The 22,087-nt window shown below is 44.2% G+C and overlaps 1 protein-coding gene across 1 annotated transcript in view; it reads left to right on the forward strand.

Annotated features, from left to right (window-relative positions):
• The window catches only part of LOC121289381 (zinc finger protein GLIS3-like), a 256,480-nt gene extending 236,924 nt beyond the window's left edge, over positions 1-19,556 (forward strand). Inside the window, exons 8-9 of the mRNA XM_041208759.1 lie at positions 41-211; positions 19,029-19,556. Of these exons, the coding sequence (XP_041064693.1) occupies positions 41-211; positions 19,029-19,165 (308 nt within the window). The 3' untranslated portion in view covers positions 19,166-19,556. The remainder of the gene's footprint in view (positions 1-40; positions 212-19,028) is intronic.
• The last annotated feature ends 2,531 nt before the right edge of the window (positions 19,557-22,087 follow it).

The following is a 22,087-nucleotide window of genomic DNA, read 5'->3' on the forward strand; positions in this document are numbered from 1 at the left end:
GCAGTTTGATCACAGTGCTATAACTGTTTTTTGTTTCCAGGTTACCAAGGAAGCTTTCACACCATGCAGAACACCTTCCAGTATGGTGATTCGTTTAGAACAATGGAGCACTCAGCTATTCACAATTCCCTTTCAGCTGATGATTCTCACTGTCCCAGTCCAGCTCGGCAAAATGGCTACCATTCATTCATTGCACATGCCAGTCTATCAGGTAAGCAGTCAAGAGTAGGGTAGATTCCTGTATTTGTAGCTATTACAATCCCCATGGAGATTGATAACTTTTAAAAAGAAATTTGAATTTCCAGTGGATGGTTGCAAAGATCAAACGACAGGATTTCTAGTTTTGAGACTTTACTGTAACATACAAACTAAAAGCAACATTGACTAAAAACTATTTCAGTCAGTAATTTATGCTCTCAACTCGAGAAAAGATCCACCATTTAATGTTTAAAAAAAACAAAAATCTCCCTCCTCTCAGTCCCTTAAGTAGGCACTCCATTCTCCCAGAACAAGTCCAATGAGATTCTTGGTTCCTGAGGGCATGCTTCCTTTCTTTTCCTTTCTCAGCTGAATAAATTCTAATCCCTTAACTGGCTTTTACAGGGAGGGTTACCTTGGAGGTTCCTCCCTTGTAGCCAAAGCTGGGAAAATCTTCCACTCTCGTTTAATACCTCATCAATTTGATCTCTTCAATCCAAGCACGAGCTCCCACCCGGACTCTTGCATGGTGAACCATGGAAATTTACTTCCTCTAGCTCTCAGCTTTCTCCTCCCTCTCGGATTCTCCGAGACTGAGATGTTCAGTGCTTTTTTTTTAAGAAAACACCCTGCGAGCCTATCTTACAATGGCTTCCTATGGACTCTACCCCTCTCAAAGCCCATCTCCATGGCAACATGAATCACATGGGCCTCGTATCCAGGTAGAAATGCTAATTAGCTATCTTTTTTGACTCCCAACTCCATCCTATCTTGAAATTAAATAGACATTTTAAAGTATAACTGTTTACAAAACCTGACATTCCTAATACCTTTTTGAGACTTGAGATTAAGGCCTGGATTTTCTCTCCCAAGGCACTCCTGAGGCGTGAATACAGAGTTGGGAAATTTCCTGGCTCGTCACATCTGCCTTGGGAAAATGTGCCTCAAATAACTTTGTTCCAGATTGGAGGGGGTTGTGGAAATAGGATGGTGGGTGCATGCAAGAGTTGGGCCCACCACCCCTGTAAACAGTTCAGGGGTGGCCATAGGGGATGACTGTTGAGGCTGGCTGGTTAAAAGGCCTACCTTGGTTCACTGGACTATGTCCCAGTTTTGTTGCTCAATATTAGGCCCTCTAGCCCTCACCATGCCCCATCCAAGCCAACTCATACCAATCCATGCCCCTAACCACCCCCCAATAGCCCCTCATAACCTCCATGCCAACCCATGCCCCTCCACATACCCAAATGGCCTCTCACACCACCCATGCCAATCCATGCCCCTTCATACCCTCCATGCCAACCTATGTCCCCCACTCATCCCATTGCCCCATATAGCCCCGATGCCAACAATGCAACTCATGCCAACACCTGGCGCCCCACTCATCCCCATTGCCCCTATTAGTTCTTTTGCCAACATAGTGCCAATTCATGCCAACACATGACACCACCCCTCCCCCCAGTGCATCCTTCTTTGCCCTTATGTCTCTATGACAACCCAGCCAGTATCCACCATAGGCAGATCTCAGGACTCATGACATGAATAAATAGTTCTAAGTATCACTTACAGAGTTCAATATATTAAAAACTCACTTATTGATAAAAGACATTGGGAAATCAACAGTGATAGGACTGAGAAGGTAAATTACAGGGGTGAATTCAGTGCCAAATCAAGCGCAGAAAGAAACATAAAGAGATGGGGTACTTAATCTCACATAAAAACAAACAATTGCATTGATAACCCCACGTCAACGACAGCTAATCTCTTAATAATCTCTTGGAGCTGCCAATCAAACTATGAATCTATAGCACCGCTCCCCCCCCCACCCCCCCCCCCACCCCACCTCCCCAGCCACCGCTGTTATAACGAGAGGTTGTGGAAGCAGTCAAGCAGTAACAATACATAATGATAGCCCTTAGAGTTTATGTAAACAATCAGCTTTTGGAACTGTAAGTACCAATATTTTTCAACCCAAAGACACAGGCAGGTTGGTTTTTTTCTCAAAATTTAAAGGACAGTGATTTAAATAACTTGCCAGCTTTAAATTCCACAGACCCCATCTACCTTTATGAGCATTTACATCGACCCTAAAAAATCATAAATTGCACACTGCGGGATATGGCCTTTGGTCTGGTGAAAATGGGTCAGTTTGAACTCAGTGCTGGGTTCAAGTGGCCCTGCTGAGATTCCCCCATTTGTGAATCACGTCTCACCCCTGTTTCCCTACTGGTAAGAACGGGATCTGTTGGAAATGGAGGCAGAATTTCTGGATCTGGGGTACCGGCGCCATTTTGGATAAGGCGTCTCCATGACTTCACAAAAATCTAGGCCTAACAGTCCATCCATCGTCAGCAGAAATGCTTTTGCCATTGTCAGGTGTGAACACCCTGCACTTTCTTCCTGGTAAAACAGCCTGGGCCTCTCTTTAATCTTTAACAACCAAGTCACCCCACTTGATGTCAACAGAATTCAGAATAGTTCACATGACCCCTTCATTTCTTCATTTTACCCTAAATTAAAGAGACTGCCCCAAAACATAAGTGTTATAAAACCTTGCATTTGTAACATAGATCAATTCCATTTATTGTGCTGTTATAATACTATTCTTCCACAGTTTCTGTCAATATGAAGTGATTTTGGTTTTGCATAAATGCATGTCATAATGTGGGGCAAAGTTTCTTGAATTGTATCTACACAAGCAATGTGAATTAGACAGGAGGTCTCACAATACTCCAGTCTGACACTGGCACCAATACGAACACAATTAGGGCAAAACAACATTTTAAAAGGTCCCACAGCTTAGGAACTTTTTATACTTATTTTTAATAGTGAATATTACAGTTTAACTGGCATGCAAAGTTGCAATTCCCTATTTTTCTTGGCAAGAAATTGACAAAAACATGTGTTATAACTTTGGAATGCTGTGTTGCTTTCAGCATCCACTTATTTCATACAGGTACCTTTAGAAAATAACACTTCCACTGAAAGAGGATTCAATTAATTGGGGAATTTTTTTGAGCTATGTGAGATTACCATAAATAATGTCCTTGTTGTTACTTTAGTTGTATATGAAGTCATTAGAATCACTAATGTATAGGGTAAAATTTAAGATTTGTCAAGTCAAGTTAGAGTTGTCAAGCAGTTATGTAAAGCCAAATGAAAGCAAGTTAAGAAATGGATAAAAGTGAAAATTTTCAGAATATTCATTTATTCAACCTGTGGCTCTTGTGATGGATAGAATGTTTTGGTCACATTACTAATTATAAAAAAAAGTACTCCTATACTTAATTAGCAGATTGGTAGCACTTTAAATGTTAGTTACTACTACTCCCTCAGGGTAATGAGAATGCATGTTAACAGAATGGTATACAACAGGCCATTTCATAGAACCTTTTGTGATAGCTATCTCCTCAGTTTAATCTGGCTACTATTCAAGATGACATCTTGGTGGACAGGACGTCTTTGAACTCTAAGGACCAGATTTTTGCTGCATAGGACATTTAATGAGGTCTACCATAAGATAAACGTGTCCTTAGACCTTCAGCTTAAAAAAATATTGCCCCCTAAACTACTTCAAGTGCAAACTGATAACAACACAGCAACAGTAACAGAGTATCTTCTTAATCAATGAGATTTAACGATTGGAAAATCGACAGTGGTAGGACTGAGAATGTGAATTATAGGGGTGAATTCAGTGCCAAATCAAGCACAGAATGAAAAATAAAGAGATGGAATGAAAGGTTGGATTCAAAGGGAGTAGAAATAGAGGCAGAAAGTAAGAAAAAAATCTAAAATTTAAAGATTGCCATTTTTAAAATCTCATAATTCACATCCTGAAAGAATGAGACTCTATGCTTGGAATAGTTATTTTGCGGTGGCAGAGAGGTTGACTGGCAGTCATAAACACTTATCACATTGTTAAAACAGTACTTAAGCTTGTAATTTTTAAAAAAAGTACTAGTTCTAAATATCTGCGGTGGGTTTAATTTGTATATACCATGCAAATACTTCACATCATTCAATGCATGTTAATGAAGACAGATACAGCAACTAGGACAGTAACTTTTCGATATTTACGATATTTTCGATATTTAAACACACATCTGCCTGTTGACTTATATTGCTGTACCATCTATGCATAAATAACAGCGAGTGCCATTAGCTTCAGCAGTATTTTGATAGCAAAATCTGGTCCTACAAGTATTAGGCAACTGTATTTGAGTGAGTGAGCTGAACAACAGCAGGTTACCTTTAATGTAGACAAGTGCATATAGGAAGGAAAATGGGAAAAAGATCAACTCTATCAATGGTCTGTAAACGAATAAAGATGAGTTGAAAGGAACCTTAGGGTCTTCATAGAATCAGCCAATCGGATGTTGAAACACATAACAAACATTGGATTATAAATTGGAGGATGTTGCAGACTGTACAGTAAATCCTCACTTAACGTTGTAGTTGCATTCCTGAAAAGTGCAAGTTTAAGTGAAACCACATCATGAGAAACAGACTTTCCCATTACAACCAATGAAAAAACTGTTGTTAGGTTCTGTAGGACCTCTTTCCTCAGAAAAAAAAATTAAAGCATTATACATCCTAAGTTGAAATACTGTAATTGTTAAATTCCTGTATTAATAAATGAAATAACTTCCAAAATAAAATTAAAAATATAAGAAATACACTCTTTCTACTTACCTCTCACCTGCTGTCCCTCCTGCTGCTCGCTCTTCTGCTCCATTCCTTACCTCTCCCGCTACTTGTCTCTCCCACTTCTCGACCTTCCCAGTCACCACAAATCGTATTTGCTTAACCTCCCGCATGCCACACATTGTGCTGGCTGACCCACCCTCTCGGTTGCTGGCTGACCCACCCGCTGGTTAACCCTCTGGGTTGCTGGCCGACATACCTGCCAGCCAACCCTCGGCTGCTGGCTGACCCACCCGCCGGCCGACTCTCCCGCTACACGCTTCTCCTGCTCATTGCTTCCCTTTCCTAGTCCCTTGCTGTGAGCGAGGCATCAGGAGATGAGCAGCGAGAAGCAGGAAGAACAGCTTTAGACCAAGAGCAGCTTTGAGGTGCAGGGTCGTGGAAGTAAACTGCGAGAGGTAGGCTTGGCCAGCGACCAGAAGTGTAGGGGGCTGGGAGAGTTGGGGACCAGGAGGACCGTCTAGCAACTGGGAGGGGTGGCGAGAGGAGAGTCGGGAACCAGTAGGATAGGCCACTGACTGAGAGGGTAGGGGGAACCAGGGAGGGTCAGTGAGAGAGAGTGGTGTTGCCAGAAAAGGAGGTTCAGGGACTAGGAGGGTTGCCAGCAACCAGCAGGGTCAGCAAGCCGGAGGTCGGCCATAAGTGGGAGGTAGGGGAACTGGAGGATCGGCCAGCAACTAGGAAGATCGTGGATCAGGAGGGTTGGGGACTGGGCGGGTCGGAGTGAGGGAGAGTCACCAAGCAACCATGAGGGTTGACAAGTGGGAGAGGCCATTCCAAAATGGTGCCAATCGAGTCACGCAGTCCTATGTCACACCCGGCACGAAACGACATTAGAACGAAGTTCCTGACACTACATTAACTGCCCAACGTTAAACTGCAACAACCTAAAACAGGGCAACTTAAAGCAAGGGCTTACTGTACCTTGAGGACTGTGTCTGTTTCTGGTCCAAGAAACCAGGAGACACTTAAACTGTGGAAGTAGTGCAGAACAGAGCATAGCACTGATCCTCATTGTCAGAGATCTGCGTTTTAAGGAAAAAATTGGAAACACATGCCCGACATCACTGCGCGTCATTTTGTGTGTCGGTGTGCAGGGTCCACCCCCATAAGCCGAACAGAAGATTCTGACCAGAAAGTCCTCACTTAAAGTTGTGGCTGCATTCTTCAAAATCATGACTTGAAGTGAAACGTTGGTTCCCATAGGAATCAATGTTAAAACTGTAGTTAGGTTCTGTAGGACTTTCCTTATCAGAAAAAAACAAATATTAAAACATTATATACTCTAAGTTTAAATGTTTTACATTGCTAAATTCCTACATTGGTAAATGAAATAACATATAAAATATTAACCTGGCAAGGAAGTATGTGTGAGATGATATTATAGAGGCTTACAAAATAGTAAATGGTATGGAAATCCTGAAATATTATTTTAAAATAAGCAGCGGCAGTAGGCAAGCAGTCACAGATTATATCCAGTAAAAGATAACTTTAGCAATACAAAATCAAAATACTGAGGATGCTGGAAATCTGAAATAAAAACAAAAATGCTGGAAATTCTCAGCAGGTTTGATAACTGCTTCTCTCCACAGAAGCTAACTTTTCAGGTTGGAATGGCCTTTCAGCAGAAGGGACCCTTAGAGCTGATAGAGGGGAGAATTTTCTCCAGTTGGGTGGGCTGGGCGGGAACACATCCGATCGCTGCCTGTGACCGGCTGTGCACCGCCATTTTACACTTAAGGCCTGCCCAGCATGATGATCACCCTCAGTGTTACCTGTGCGGGCGGGACGGTGGGAGGAGGGAGAGTTGGGGCCTGCGCTCTTTCACGCATGCGCGCGAAAGAGTGCTGAAATCTCCCTGAGGCACGGAGCTACTTCAGGGAGATTGACTTCATTCTTAAAAATTGAAAGAAAGAATAAATAAAATTATTCGAACATGTCCCCTTATGTGACATTGTCACATGAGCTGGGACATGTTTATGCATTTTGCTGAAACATTTTACTGAATTTATAAACCCTTCATGAAACCTCATCCCGCCTGTGGATGAGGTTCCATGAAAAATGCGAAGGCTGCCTGAGCTCTTTGCCTGCCCACCAACCTTAAGGTTGGACGGGCAGCCCTGACAATTAGTTCAATTAGATTATTAATGACCGAAACAGGCCTCTGACAGTTCGGCGGGCGTACAGACGACTCCGGTGCGTGCCCGCCGAACTGAAGATCGCAATGATGTGTGGTGACATCAGGACGCATGCCCAACATGACCACGCATCATTTTACACGTCAGCGTGCAAGGTCCACCCCCCCATGCCGAACAAAAGATTCTGCCCAGAAAGTCCTCGCTTAAAGTTATGGTTGCGTTCCTCAAAATCACGACTTTAAGTGAAACATTGGTTTCCATAGGAATTAATGTTAAAACTGTAGTTAGGTTCTTTAGGACTTTCCTTATCAGAAAAAAAAATATTGAAACATTATATACTCCAAGTTTAAATATTTTACATTACTAAATTCCTAAATTGTTAAATGAAATAACTTATAAAATATATTTAAAAATATAAAAAAAACTGTAACTTTCTGCTTACAGTACCTACTGCTCACTGCGGATCTTGCTTCCCAAACCTCCGAAACCCTGATCCTTCTGGTCGCTATAGATTCTCCCCCTCCCTAACTCTGAGTTGTGGCCTCTCCTCTCCCAACCCTGCGAGTTGCAGCCACCCATCCTCCCTGACCTCAGAGCTGTGGCCTCCCCCTCCTGACCCACTCTTTTGCCAAACTTCCCACTCCCTGACTCACCCTCTCGCTGCTTCCGTTTCCTGGAAATGGATTCCCATTTGAAGTCCCAGATCCGATTCAAAGCTGCAGCTCCAGTGTTGTAGAAGTGTGAGTCCAGATGGTGCAGAAGTGCCGAGCTGGTGCAGCTACAATCCCATGTGTTTTTTAAATGCTCCTGGGAGGGGGGAGAGGTCACAACTCTGAGGTTGGGGAGAGGAGAGGCTACAACTCGGGGAGTAGGGAGACCACAACACAGAGGTTGGGAGGATGGGTACCGCAACTCAGAGGTCAGGAAGGGGGAAGGTGGCTCCAACCGGGTCTTGTGGGAAATGACGTTGAAATGAATCTCGCGATATTCAACGAGATTACAGGCTCTGTTAACTTACTGATGTTAAAGCGAAACATGTTAAATGGAGCAATGTTAACTTTTTTCAGGAGGTTTTTCTTCAGGGAGTGAGTGATCGATACTTGGAATGGGCTTCTGGCAGAGTGATGCAAATGAAAATCTTGGGATCATTTAACAATAAATTATATTCAGGAAGGCAAGGAATGTAGAGTTGTTTTGGGTGGAAGAATTAGGATGGACCAAATCAAATTCCTTTTTTATAAGTATCTTAATTCAGTTCACCAGCCCAGGTAAATCCGCCAGAAAAAGATAGAGAGATAAAGGCAGAGACATATGGAAGGTTAGTAGTGAGCTGTAAGGCAATGGTCAGGGGCTGTGTTTCAGGTCTAGTTTTACTTTGAATGTGAGTGCAGCAGGTGTGATTGTTATTTTTCTACATTCTGAGGAAAGGAAGAGTAAAATTTGTTCTTACATTTCAAACACATTCAAACGAAGTGACTGGCCGGCTAAAAGTGTCAGATGGCAAACAATTGCAATGAAATTATTCCCAAAGCTGCCAGAAGTCTCCACTTTCCAACTGCTGGGAAACTGGCAAATTGGGACATATGAAACTTGGTGCATTCTCTTACACGTAATGTTAAAAAGGCAAACAGTTAATGGACACGTCATGCAGTTTCAATGATCTATTTGCACTGTTAACATCTAAAGGAGATAGTCGGAAAGTGGAAACTTTGGGCAGCTTTAATCAGCTGCAACTGCTTGAAACCCTGGCTCTTAAATTGGCAAATACTTATTGAACAACACAAAATTGCATGTGCGTTTAATGTTTAAGCAGGGCCTTTGTAATTGAAGGCTATGGTAATAACAAATGGTTAGTGTTACAAATTTACTGTTTGTCACTTCTGCTGTTAACTGTTTAATACGCCTTCTTCTTAGTTCACAGCCTAAGCCACAGGCCGATAGAATATTTATGTCACTGTTTTCCAAAATCACAAAAATCACATGGCAGCTCATGTGTTCAGGTGAAGTATTCAGTAAACTGAAAACATAATTAAAGTATCAATTTGATTGCTGAGCTCGCTACATTTACATGAATATTGATCAGATAATGGCAGATTCCAGGTCGTAGAGAATGAGAACTCACTTACAGAAGTGGTCTCTGGTACCGAACCAGGGAAATATCTGAGATAAAGTTCCATCAGTATTACAGCTCCCTTTACACTCTAGGTAATCAGTTCTCAGCCCCTCTCTATGCAAAACAACTAGTAATTCTGCCACACTTGGATTTAAATTCTTCCTGCATTGATTTATTTGAGACCTTCCCATTGGGAATCGTGCCTGGTTTCAATGTGATGTGTGTTGTTGGATACTTTCCCAAAGCTAGTGCAGCACATTTGAGACTAACTTCCATCTTTTGCACCAATTGGCCATGGGGATAATCAGGTGGCGAGTCAGAAGAATTGTCAATAGTCATGGTGCTGTGTTCCTCCTGTCACATCAAAGAACAAAGGGAAACGTGCATGCCTGGTGTTCTTTCCTGCTTTTGACAGCCTTCAATATCAATTTCTGTCAGCAGTAATAGTGCCCATGGCTAGCACTCCCAACAAAATAATAAATTTGTAACGTTAGAGACAAAAGAAATTACTGAAAATACACATACATAATTGTAAATACAAGAAAACTCTTGTGCCTTGAACCCAAGACCCACAAGTTTAGGCAAATAAGGTTAATATGTATTGGTTATCTTTCAAATGTAATCTGTTTGGGTGTTGGATTAACTTTATTGAACAAACAAACAGTACATAGTATTTAAAAGCTCTCCCATCTTGATGGTGTGATGTTGATAAAAAGATTTATTTGCTTTTCTTCGTGGGTTTAGTTTGAAGTAAACAGATTCCAATTAGATACTGTTTTGCAGTTTCTTTAGGGCTTGATTCTAATCACAGAGGTTTTAATTTTGCAGCTTTGCCCATGTCAGGATATATGATCTCCGAATTGAAAAGACCAGTGAACTGAATTACTCCACCAGTGTAGTAAATTTATGCCATGTCAAGTTTAATTAAGTACCCCTTTTTAAAACTTATTATATCACTGTTTGAATTGGGCAAAGTCATGTTTGCAGTTATTGGGTGTTTTAGAGTTTTATTTTGCTTAACTTGGCTTCTTTACAAAAATACAATGACAAAACCTATTTTAGATCATATATTTCACAAACTAATAATTGCAAGACAATGGCCCAAATTACCAGAGACTGGACGTACAACTGAGATGCATGTAGGACCCTGTGGAAGTCCTGACAAGCTGACTTACATGGGAACTGCCCGGAAGTTTCATTGTATTGGGCAGTTCGCCTCAACCCGGACACACTGTGAAAGTCTCTGACTCTGAATTAGAGTCACAGATTTCTGACAGTTCTGTGGTTCTTAACTGGATAGTTACTCTGAAAACGTTAGACAGATTAAAACCTATGGCACCAGAGCCTGCTGATCCACATGCCTTGGCAGTGGCACTCAAGGTCACAATGGCTCTGAAATGTTTTGCTGTTGGCTCTTTCCAGGGCCCAGCTGGAGATCTCTGTGGCATTTCACAATCAGCTGCACACAGGCACATCAAGGCAGTTACAGATGCCTTCTTCGCTTGGGTGGGGGAGGACATTAACTTCCTGATGGATGTGGCATTTCAGATGTAGAGGGCCAGGGGGTTTGCTGAATTACCGGGCTTCCCTCAAGTACTGGGGGTCATCAACTGCACCCATGTCACCATAAGAGCACCAAGTCATCAAACTGACATCTTCATAAACAGGAAATCCTTCCACTCCCTGAATGCGCAGATAGTGTGTGACCACACCAAAGTGTTTCTGCGCGTACGTACACAGTACCCTGGAAGCTGCCATGACTCATTTAAGCCTGAGGAATTCGCAGCTGCCTCAGCTTTTCCAGGCACCAACACAGATTGATGATTGGCTTCTCAAGGACAAGAGGTGCCCCTTAAGGAGGTGACCCTCTTTAAGCGGCTGCAACCGAGCCCGAAAGGCACTACAACAATAGCAACATGCTAACCTGTGATACAATAGAGCAGGCAATTGGCATCTTGAAGGTGCCCTTTAGGTGCCTTGCCTGTTCTAGAGCAGCTCTACTGTATTTCCCTGCAAGGATCTTCAGAATATTCATTATGTCCTGCATGCTACACAATATGGCACAGCGGAAGGGCCTATAACCAGAGGGGGCAGATGCCAGGCCTATAGCTATTAAATCTGAGAAGGAGGATGATGAGGAAGAGGAGGAGCAGGAGGAAGAGGAGGAACAGGAGGAAGAGACCCTGTCCAGGCTCATGGATCTGACATGGAGAAGGAGGAGGAGGAAGAGGCCAGCAATGGGAGACCAGCTGAGGGTCCATATAGCCACGGCTGATTCTTTACAGGAGGAGTTCATCGCCAGAAGCATGTTAAGATTCTCCTAGGCACTTGAAAGCTCACAAATTACATCAGCCAGTCCCTGGTGAGCAGCTTCCACATAATAAACGCTCAACATGGAAGCCACACTTCCTCAGAGAAATGCCCATTCATAACGAGAGAAAACCAAGGGCTGGGTTTTACGTGTTTTTGGTGGGGAGCACGTAAAATATGTTGAGTGGTCAGCCCACCGCCTTCCCACCCACCTCGACCTGTTCCCCATAATACAGCGAGCAGTTGAGGTGCCCACTAGCCCGTTAGCTCTTAGGGCTCTGGAGGGCCTTGAGTGGCCAATTATTGCCCACTTAAAGCACTCAATCCACCTCCACTACCATAAAATAGGCAGGAGGGCAAGAGTCAGAATTCTACTTTTTACAACTTTGTTGAAAATGCAGGAAGGAATGGGGGGCACACCATTCAGGAGGGTGCACCCTGTGCAATGGGGGTATTGCTCCCCAAGATGTAACCCTCACTGTGTTCCTCCCCACCTGGCCTCCAAAACCCACTCTCCAACTCCCCTTGCCTCCTTCCCTTAAGTGCCTGATCTCTCCCTGCCTAAAAGCCCAGGACTTATCTGGATGAGGATACCATCGATGATCTCCGTGGGCCTCTTTTGCAGTCCTAACAGTGCTCACTACTGAGTTCTGGCACCGCTGGGACTGCTAGAGCTGCCAGCCGATCAGACTTAATGGCAGTTCTCGAGGGCAGGATTTCCTGCTCACTGAGGGGTGGAAGTCTAACCCTCAGCTTATTTAAGTTGCTCCCAGCGTGTTATTGCTGGGGGGCAGGCTTTTTAAAATTCAGGCTTTTGGAACGGACTTTTCTTCCAGCCCCAACAGAACATACTGAAAATCAATGTCACCAACATCCCTGTAACCATGATGATCATAACCCTTGACATCAACATAGTGTACAAGTGCACCTTGAGAAGTCCTCCAAAACCTGAACCATTCATGTACATGTTAGAGCAGGTTTGTCCAAACTTTTTGGTGCGAGGGGGCTACATTCTATTTTTTTCTCCATCAAGCAAATTTTGGGAAGATAAGGTTTAGCACAACATTAAACATGAATTTAAAAAAAAGTTGTGGTATGAAGAAAAGAAACAACTTGCTGATCAAAATAAAGCAATGTCAAAGCAATAAACTGATAATTAAGAAGAGTAATTAATAAAGCTAACCATTAGAGTGTGAGAGGGTGAGAAAGTGAGTGTGCCCAGCTCACTCCTATTCTTAGGATGTTCACTCACTCACCCTCATACACTGTGTGGGTGAGAGTATATGTTGGTATGTGGAGGTGAGGGTGAGTGAGAACCCCAAGACTGGGAGTGAGCGAGACACACACACACACACTCTCTCACTCACACACACACACTCTCTCTCCCTCTCACGCACACACTCTCCCTCTCACACGCCCACTCTCACACACACACACACATTCTTGCTCTCTCGCACGCGCATACTCCCTCTCGCACGCGCACTCTCTCTCTCTCGCTCCCCCTCTCTCTCGCGCGCGCTCCCTCTCTCGCGCGCTCTCTCTCACTCTCTCCCCTCTCACTCACATGCGCACTCCCTCCCTCTCGCTCTCACACGCGCGCTCCCTCTCGCTCTCACACACGCGCTCCCTCCCTCTCGCGCTCGCTTTCTCACGCGCGCTTGTGCTCTCCCTCACACGCGCTCTCCCTCACACGCGCGCTTGTGCTCTTCCTCACACGCGCGCTCACGCTCTCCCTCACACACACGCTCTCGCTCTCCCTCACACACACACTCTCTTCACCCTCATCCACTGCAGCCCGACAGCACATCTTCACCTTATTCGCCTTGGGCCTGGTAGCATCTCCTTCCCCCGCCTCTGCTCAATCCAGCCCGGCAGCCAGTCTCTTTTGGCCCTCCTGCTCCTTGAAACCTCTCTTTCTCCCCAGCACACACACTGCCCGCTGCTCGCTGCTTCTCCATTTACAGACTGTTTCTCTCACACATTTGCTTCTGAAAGGCCTATCAGTAGCAAATGAAGTGGAGGAATGGCCTGTGATTGGAAGAGTGCTCCTTGCAGAATCTTCCACTCCACTTACCTGTCTTACAGGCATTTTGAAAACTGGCTCTGTGGGCCAGGTTAGAGAGTCGCGGCAGGCCTCATCTGGCCTGTGGGCCGGGTGTTGGACAAGCCTGTGTTGGGTGATGTCAATGAGATGGTGAAAGCGCCACCCTGTGCCTACTCAAACCATGCTCACTATGCCAAGATTGCCAGTAGGAAGCAGGACTTTGCAATCATATCTGAAGGTTTTGGGTGTATGTGCTAACTGTATTGCAGCTACTGCACATCTTGTAGGGTGATGCCATATGTGTGTTAGAACAACCCATTCACATTATCTATCCACCACTGGCATACAGTTTCAGGTGTGTGCGACATCTACAACATTCAATGTTGAAAACACCGTGGCTCTCTGTGAAACCACCACCTCCAAAACCTAGAAGACAAAGGCTTCAGTGTAGTGGGGAACTCTCAGAAGCATGCTTCCCTGAAGCAGTCATGGCATCTTGACATGCAGAAAATTCACTTAGTGACTGTGTAACACTGATGTGTGGATGACTGGCTTCGACATAACACTCGTGCTTGAAGTGCACCTGATAAACTGAATTTGATCTTCAAGTCCTCCCTTAAGGGCAATCATTAATGGACAAAAAATGCTGCAAGGAGCATCTCAATCCACAACCCTTGGTGCACTACCACCTTATCTGAAGTTCTGGAGAAGGAAACAGCCTTCCACTGCCAGACGTGCATGGGCACACTCTTGCACCTGATGGCTCAACGGGAGAAGGACTTCAAAATGCAGTCTTCAGTGCCACTGGTAATAACTGCTTTCATTCTGTAAACATTCGCATTGAGGGTATAAGTCTACAAAAGCAGACCGAAACAGTTTTGGCAACAGTGATTTGTATTTACAACTTGCCTAACTGTGATATATATATATAAAGTGACATGAAGCTAAATCATGGTGAACTCATCAGTGATCAAGGCGACACAGCACCCTGTTCTCACGAACGTTCATATGTAGTGACACCTGTGGAGGAGGTGGAGGCAGGCTACTCAAGTCCTGTGCTATATGGCATTGAGGAGTGTAGTGGCTGGCCTTGTGTAGGGACCTATGGGGAATCTACTTCAGACTGTGGCTTCTGCATTTTTGCAGGAGCAGCCATTGTCACTGGGACAAGTAGAACAGACAAGGGCACTAATGGAGGTGCTGGGGAGTTAGAAGAAGGTGAAAGGTGCTGAGATGTTCTCAGAACATTCACCCTTCTCACTAACCCTTACAGCCCTAGGCTGGCCTTCAGGTAGGTTAGGTGGGGCTGGCTGCTGGAGTGCAGCAATCATCCATTTCCAGCAACCGCTATGCCACCATTGCAAACGTCCTGTTAAGGGAATGCAGTGCCTCAAGTATTCCATGGACGTCAGCACTCCAGGCTGTCTTTGCAAGGAATCATGTTGCTCTTGCATCCACTCCAAGTGATGCTGTATATGTCTCTCCATGAGATTGGCCATTCTCTTGTGGTTGGAACTCATTGAAATTGAGCCAGCGAGACAAGGTGGAGCTCATCACCGCCATGGATACTTCACTCAGTGCGCGAGCTGGCATTGCCTCAGAAACTCCACTAGATGTCCATGTATCTGCTGATGCTCCAAATACTGTGCTCCATAAGCTATCTCCTGAGGTGCTTTCTCCTTGCCTAATGGAGCATCATCGTGACTTTCTTCCCTCAGAGGGGGACTGTGCATAGATGTCTCTGACTCAGACAGCTCCTTGTGCACTCTGATATAGTGCCCTTCACCACGTGGCACCAACTCTAAATACATGCTACATTACTCTAATGTGCTCTGTGTTGGCGAAGAGTAGGCTAGTCAGATGTGATGCTGCCTTCTCAGTCATCTCTTTCTCCTCCTGATGACTGACAGATGAGGTGACTGGCCGGGGGTGGCGGGCGAGGGTGGGGTGAGCAAGCAGTGCTGCGACCTGTGTGAGACACATAAGGAGGTAATAAGATGCAGTTCTGCACCATTGCCTTTAACCATAATTGCGGTGCCTTTATCATGCAATCCAACCTTTGCACTCCTCCTGATACCAATGTTCCCTTCTGCTCAGGGAACTAACAGGATCACCTCCACCATTACCACCATGTTCCAAAGTGCCTCTACCACCACCACCACCTTTAGCAGCTGCTACAGGAAATTCTCCATCCCTAACAGCCAGCTGGGCAGGCATCCTGGCTACCTCCATGACTGCTCCATGTTCCTGATTGCACATAGCCTTGTGGCCCCCAACCCAGTCGGGCCATCCCCCTGGCGTTACGGGCCCTCTTGTTCTGCAGATACAACATAAAAAGCGATGTCAGCCTAATATATAGTGCCGCCAGAGACAAATCTCTTGAATCTGGCAATGCATCACAGACTACATTCACAACTCGACTATATGTTACACGGTGGGTAGTGTCCCTACCACTGAATCAGAAGCTCTGGGTTTGAGTCCCACCCAAAACATGATGGCCAAGGAAGGTGCATTCATAATGTGACCATATGGGTTGAGTATCAACCTGCAAATCCTTCCAACACATGCCAATGGCAGGTGGTAAGAATGGGAAAGATTCCTGGTCAGCCATGTAATGGAAAGAAAGTTCAAGCCTCTGCCACCACTATCCATAGCTCCAGATTACAACATACACATAAAAGTACATGTTACCACAGAAACTTGGACTGCCTGAGTGAGTTGTAACACACCACATCTCTACTGTGTGCAACTGCAGGAGTGGCCTGGATATACAAACCTCCATGCTGTGGCAGAGATATGTGCCAGGTCTCCACCGTAGGTGCAGCATTCAGATGTGAACCAGCACTTCGACCCCCACGTGCTTGCACCGAACAACTCGCCTTGTTGGAGCGCAGCAGGTCATGGAACCTTTTCCTCCATTGAATCCATGATTGACCGTGGTTTCCTGCTGTGCTCACGGCAGAGGCTATCTCCTGCCATGCCTTCTTGGCTGCTGTGGACGTGTTCCACCAGCCATCGGGATATAATATACTGAGCTGTCTCTGGATCTCCTCGGCAGGATCTAGAGGTCCTGGTTACTGAAGAAGGGCGCAGGGCCTGCTGCTCCTTCCCTACTTTCCCTTCTTTGTGACAGTCTGGCATGAGAAATGGAAAAAGGCACATAAGGCTTCAAATAGTCTTGCAGACATATGTTTACTTACATACACAAACCACGTTCTCTAGCTCATCAATGCCTACTGTTTGGGGTGGGGAAATGGGGCCACGGTAGCCTGGCATTTGCTCCTGACCACAAACTACCTTGCTGGCCTGCCCCCTCTGAGTCACATTGTTCTGCCATGACAGTGCAGAGGTCTGAGGGTCCTGGTCAAGGCTCAAATGCATGGCTGCACCCTGAGAGGTGGGTGAAAAGGGGGTAAGTGGAAGGGCAAAGGTTCATTGCAAATGCGGTGTATATCAGTCATCCCCTGAGGCATTATACTAATCTGAGTTAATATAGAATACCATGAGCAGCTGATGGTGCCAAGGTGCTGCCATCTCCATGTCTGTCTTGTGAAGCTTCTCCAGCCTTAACTTGGTAGAGTGCACTCTATAGTGAGTAGGCAGCAACAATTACTATATTTTCCTATGAAGACCCCATGATGGGCCATGTTTTACAGTGTCAGCAACCAGCTGGACAACTATTACATTTAGTACTCACCTGACTGTTGATTGACGTCCCCTCTGAGCAACACTTGCATCCATTTCTTGCTTCACAGCAGGTCCTCCTTTTAAACCCTGACCAAGTCACGTAATCCACACTGGGCCCATCTCCTCATTTGCACTGCTTCTGGGGTCAGTGGGTCTGACTCCATCCTGCACCTGCAACAACCGCTCCCCCCCCCCCCACCCTGCCTCAACCAGCCAAGCGAAAATCCAGCTGTTTGGGGAAGTTTCTCATGAATCAGATTTGGGGAGTTGAGAGTTTTCCTGATTCTGTGAACTGGACTTGGGAGCTAAAATTTGGGCCAATGTCTTTCAGCTGTGTCTTTCTTCTCAGACTAACAACTGCCTCTCACATCTCTGCTTGTGTTACGTACAAAGACTGAATATTAAACAATTACATTGGATTATTCAATGCATCTTATTATATTCCAACATCCATAGACTATATACCAACTCCAATACTTATCCTTTAAAATTGGTAACATTTCTGCATCATGCAACATTATTAAAGTAAGAATGATTTGGGAACTCAGTGAAAGCGTACTGTGCTTAGCGGATTCACTCAATTTCACTCAGAGATCTGACAGAATATATACATGGAAATTAAAAAGTCACATTACTCAGGACTCACTCTTCTGAGATTGGTTTTAAGCACAATAGAGCAACATTTTTTTTACATGCTGGGTGTGATAAATATGGGGAGAATTTTCTCCCCATCGGGGGGGCTGGGCGCCGCCATTTTGCATGGGCGGGCCAATTAAGGCCCACCCAGGATGATGCGTACCCGGAAGCGCTGAGCGCTCCCCGTGCGGGTGGGGGAAGAAGGCTAAGTCGGGGCCTGCACTCTTTCACACATGCATGCTCAAGAGTGCAGAAATAGCCCTGAGGCACAGAGCTGCCTCAGGGAGATTAGTTTGACTTTTAAAAATTTTAATGAAGAAAAAAATTTTTTTTAAGACACGTCCATTTATGTGACAGCGTCACATGAGCTGGGACATGTCAATGAATTTTAATTAAAAGATGTACTTAATTTATAAACCTGTGGATGAGGTTTCATGATAAATGCGAAGGCCGCCTGGGCTCTTTGCCTGATCGCCAACTTTAAGGTTGGATGGGCAGTTCAGTTAATGATCTTAATTGGAATTTAAATGGCCTGAATAGGCCTTTGACAGTTCGGCAGGTGCACAGCCGACTCTGCTGCGTGCCCGCTGAACTGAGGCTCTGAATGACGCGCTGTTATGTTGGGACGCACGCCTGATGTCACCATGCATCATTTTACGCAATGCCAAGCAGGCCCCACCCCCGCTCGCCGAACAGAAGATTCTGGCCTTTGTAAATCTACTTATAAAGAATGGGTTTACATCTTGGTACATACAAAGTGCAGGGAGAAAATCTTCCCCATTCTTTGAGCTTTACCACATGGACTTTAATTGCCATCTAATCAATTACCGGGTACAACAAACAGAAAGGTTGTTTCATATCTGGGTATAAACATTCTCCATCTTTGGTAGCATAAAAAAAAAGCAAGAATGGATAGAAAGAATAGATCTAAGCCTTTTGTTGAGATTTGTTTGACCTACTTCTCTCTTAGTATCACTTTTCAGAGTTTGTTCATTAAGGGTAGCTTTGTGAGACAAAGGACCTGGTATGGAGTCTTATTAGATGAGAGCATGGGTTGTAAATCAGCCCTACTGCCCTATCTCTATCTCTGATTTGTCCTTCAACCTTTGAGGCTCTGTGCTGGCACTGAAAGTTTGCAAAATTACTGCTATTGAGTATTATCACCCTTTGTAATATACTTGAGGAATTCTATCCACAGGTTTTGATATTGTTCCGGAATCTCAAGCTACATTTGGAGAAACACTGCATAATGAGTTAGAAGACAATGGACTCTTCCAGGTCAACACCATTGACCGTTGTCTAAGTCAGCTGTCCTCTGTCTACACAGAGACCTGAAATCAATGTCTTTCAGCTGTGTCTTCCTTATTGGACTAACAACTGCCTGGCACATCTCTGCTGGAGTTACATACAAAGACCAAATATTAAACAATTATATTGAATTATTTAATGTATCTTATTACATTCCAACATCCATAGACTATTTACCAACTCCAATGATCAACATCCAAAATGAAATGATGATAGGTAGATTTTATGGTGTGTTAACACATTGTTGTGCAAATCTATTGTACAGTGCTCATAAGCCTATCACTATACATCAACTAAATCATCACAGTTGTCATCGTGAATTCAAGCCTCATCAACAGCATAAAACTCTTTCTGTTCATCAGCAAGTAGTTGGAGCCAACCCACCATTTTTGACTCATGGTCAAAGAAAAGGAACAAAAGCTGCAATTTTATAATGTTTTGTATTAATGATCAGGGAAGCTTTAGCAATGTTAATAATATAAAATGAGAAAAAATTATTTGGTCTAACAATGTGTACAATCTGCCCAACTATGAAATCCAGCCCACCTATTTAGTCTCGAGGGAAAGTTTATACAAAAACTTTCAACTATAATGAAGCAAAACTCAAAATATGCATCCATCTGCACATCCCCGCTATTCAATTTTGGCTTGAGACCAACACCTGTAATATTGCAACACCATTATTCAACATTGTTGTCAACAGAGGTAGGAGCATTCAGTGTTTTTTTTAAATCAATATCTTTCATTAGCTTATACATAATAGTTATAAGACATAAAAGCAGAAAATGTTGGAAATGCACAGCAAGTCAAACAGACTCTCAAAGCTAATTTAATGCTTAATGTGTGCAGCCATAATTTTAATCTGTTTACCCCATCCCTGTTCATCATTCTCTGTGCCTTTAAGACATTGTTAAAACCCAACTTTTTGACTATGTTTTTAGTTGTTCCACAACCTTATCTGCTTTGGCTTGGTTTCCCATTTCTTATGCCCCTTGGGAAGTTTTGCTTCATCAAAGATGCTTTATACAGCCAATTGTTTTTGTTGTCTTTAGTTTTTCATCAGTCACTAACTTAGTCAGCAGGGAGCTGGAGTGGCTCAGTGGGTACCACTCCTGCCCCTTAGCCAGAAGGCCCTGGGTTCAGCTCCCACTCCAGGAGTTCTTGTCTACAAAAAAACCCAACCGCTGGTGCAGGCAAAACAGTGTTTATCAGTGCTGGCCCCCAGCCTGCTTAAATGGGGAGGTTTGGTAGCAGGAAAGGCATCTGATTGTAAGGTCACCTGCCTAATCCAAAAAAAAAATGATTTGATATGAAGGTGATGAACTAGCATTGTGGCGATTGTAAGATGGGAAAAGAGGAAGGAAGGATTGGCTTGCTGAGCATTTCTAGGACTTTGTCTCATTTCAGATTTGCAGTGTGTTTTTTAACCAATAGTATGAACTATATTGTTGCTATTGCACTTTTGATACTAATGCTTAAGGCATCCAGATGTGCAAAGAAAGTACTCTATTTTGTAACTGTTGTTCATCACTTGTTTTTCTTGCTAAATGTAAAATATCATGGGTATAGGTTTGTAAAGAATGTTATTTTTATTTTGAATTCAAAAGTGTTCCCAGTCTCTTTAAAGCTAGCAAATTCACTTTTTTGTACAAAAATGTTTGCATCAACATAATGTACATAATGTGTGTAAGAGGAAGTTTTGAGTATTCATATGACATTTTGCATTTTTATATAATTTTTGTTGAAGGAATTATTAAAAGCACGTTATTAATGGAATTACATTTGTTGTCATCTATGCCTGAAAGACTTGCTGAGCCGTTTCAGACCTCACAGCAGAGCAACATATGTTTGCAAATATTGCAGAAAATAAATGTTTCAAACAAATTTTATACCAAACCATATGTGCAAAATAACATCACCGGTGCTATTTGTGGGCTGAGGTTTCAATGATCCATCTGCAGCAAGCCCAGTGGACCACACATGCATTATGTCGACTCTGTTATTATACCGCAGCCACAGAAACACCAAACACTGTGTTTCCACTCCAAAGTTATTTCCGATTAGTGCTAATTTAATTTTTTTTTTCGAAAACTATCATCTTTTAGTGATTGATTTCATCCGTCAACGAAGGCACAATTTAGCTGGGCAGAAATTTTCTCTCTCTTGTATTGTGTACGGTTAATCGCGAGTGTTGAAGCTTGTACCTGAAGTCCTGCCTTGGCTGTTGGTGTTGGTGGTGGGGGGGAACGGGATGCCGCCCTGTCAGCACGCGACGAGCAACCGTCTCCAACAGCCCGCCCACGCGCGCTCGCCTACGGTTGCGCGCAGGCGCCGTACCAGGCATCGGGCCGCGTGTTAGGAAGTTCCCTCCACGCAGAAGCTGTTTGCCAAAATGACGAAATCAATCGTGTTGGATAGCTGGTGAGGTTTTAAACAGATTTCGCCCCCCCCCCTCAAAGCAGTTCATTATTTTTTTTACACCTTATGAAGGGGCGGGGTGGTTCCAACTTAACTTGGCGTTAAATTGGTGGACCAATTTTCATAGAGAATCGAAATGTGACAAAATGTCGGAGTCAGCCATTCCCCAACTCAGCCGTGGTGAGCACACGTATGAGACTAAAAAAGGTTTACAAACTGCTCAGATTGAAAAGGCCACCCTCTTCCCGAGAGTGAAAACTGGTGGCTGAGTACAAAGATACGGACGATATTGGCCCTGCGCTAACGAATTTCGGCGGTCGACGGGCGTGTACTGACCTCGAAGAAGGCTGCTTACAAAAGTGTCTTAATCTCTGTGGTGTGGGGAATTCCGCCTTTCCCGAATTTCCCTCGAATCCTACTTCGAGGATCTCCAGGTATCCAGCAATAATGCTGTCATCAAGTAGTTCTGCTAAGCAGCCAATCGCATTGCAGTATTCTAACCAACAGCAAACCAGGAAGTGAAGGCTTTTT

This window comes from Carcharodon carcharias, chromosome 16 (genome assembly GCF_017639515.1).
Source record: "Carcharodon carcharias isolate sCarCar2 chromosome 16, sCarCar2.pri, whole genome shotgun sequence".
In the NCBI taxonomy this organism is placed as follows: Eukaryota; Metazoa; Chordata; class Chondrichthyes; order Lamniformes; family Lamnidae; genus Carcharodon; species Carcharodon carcharias.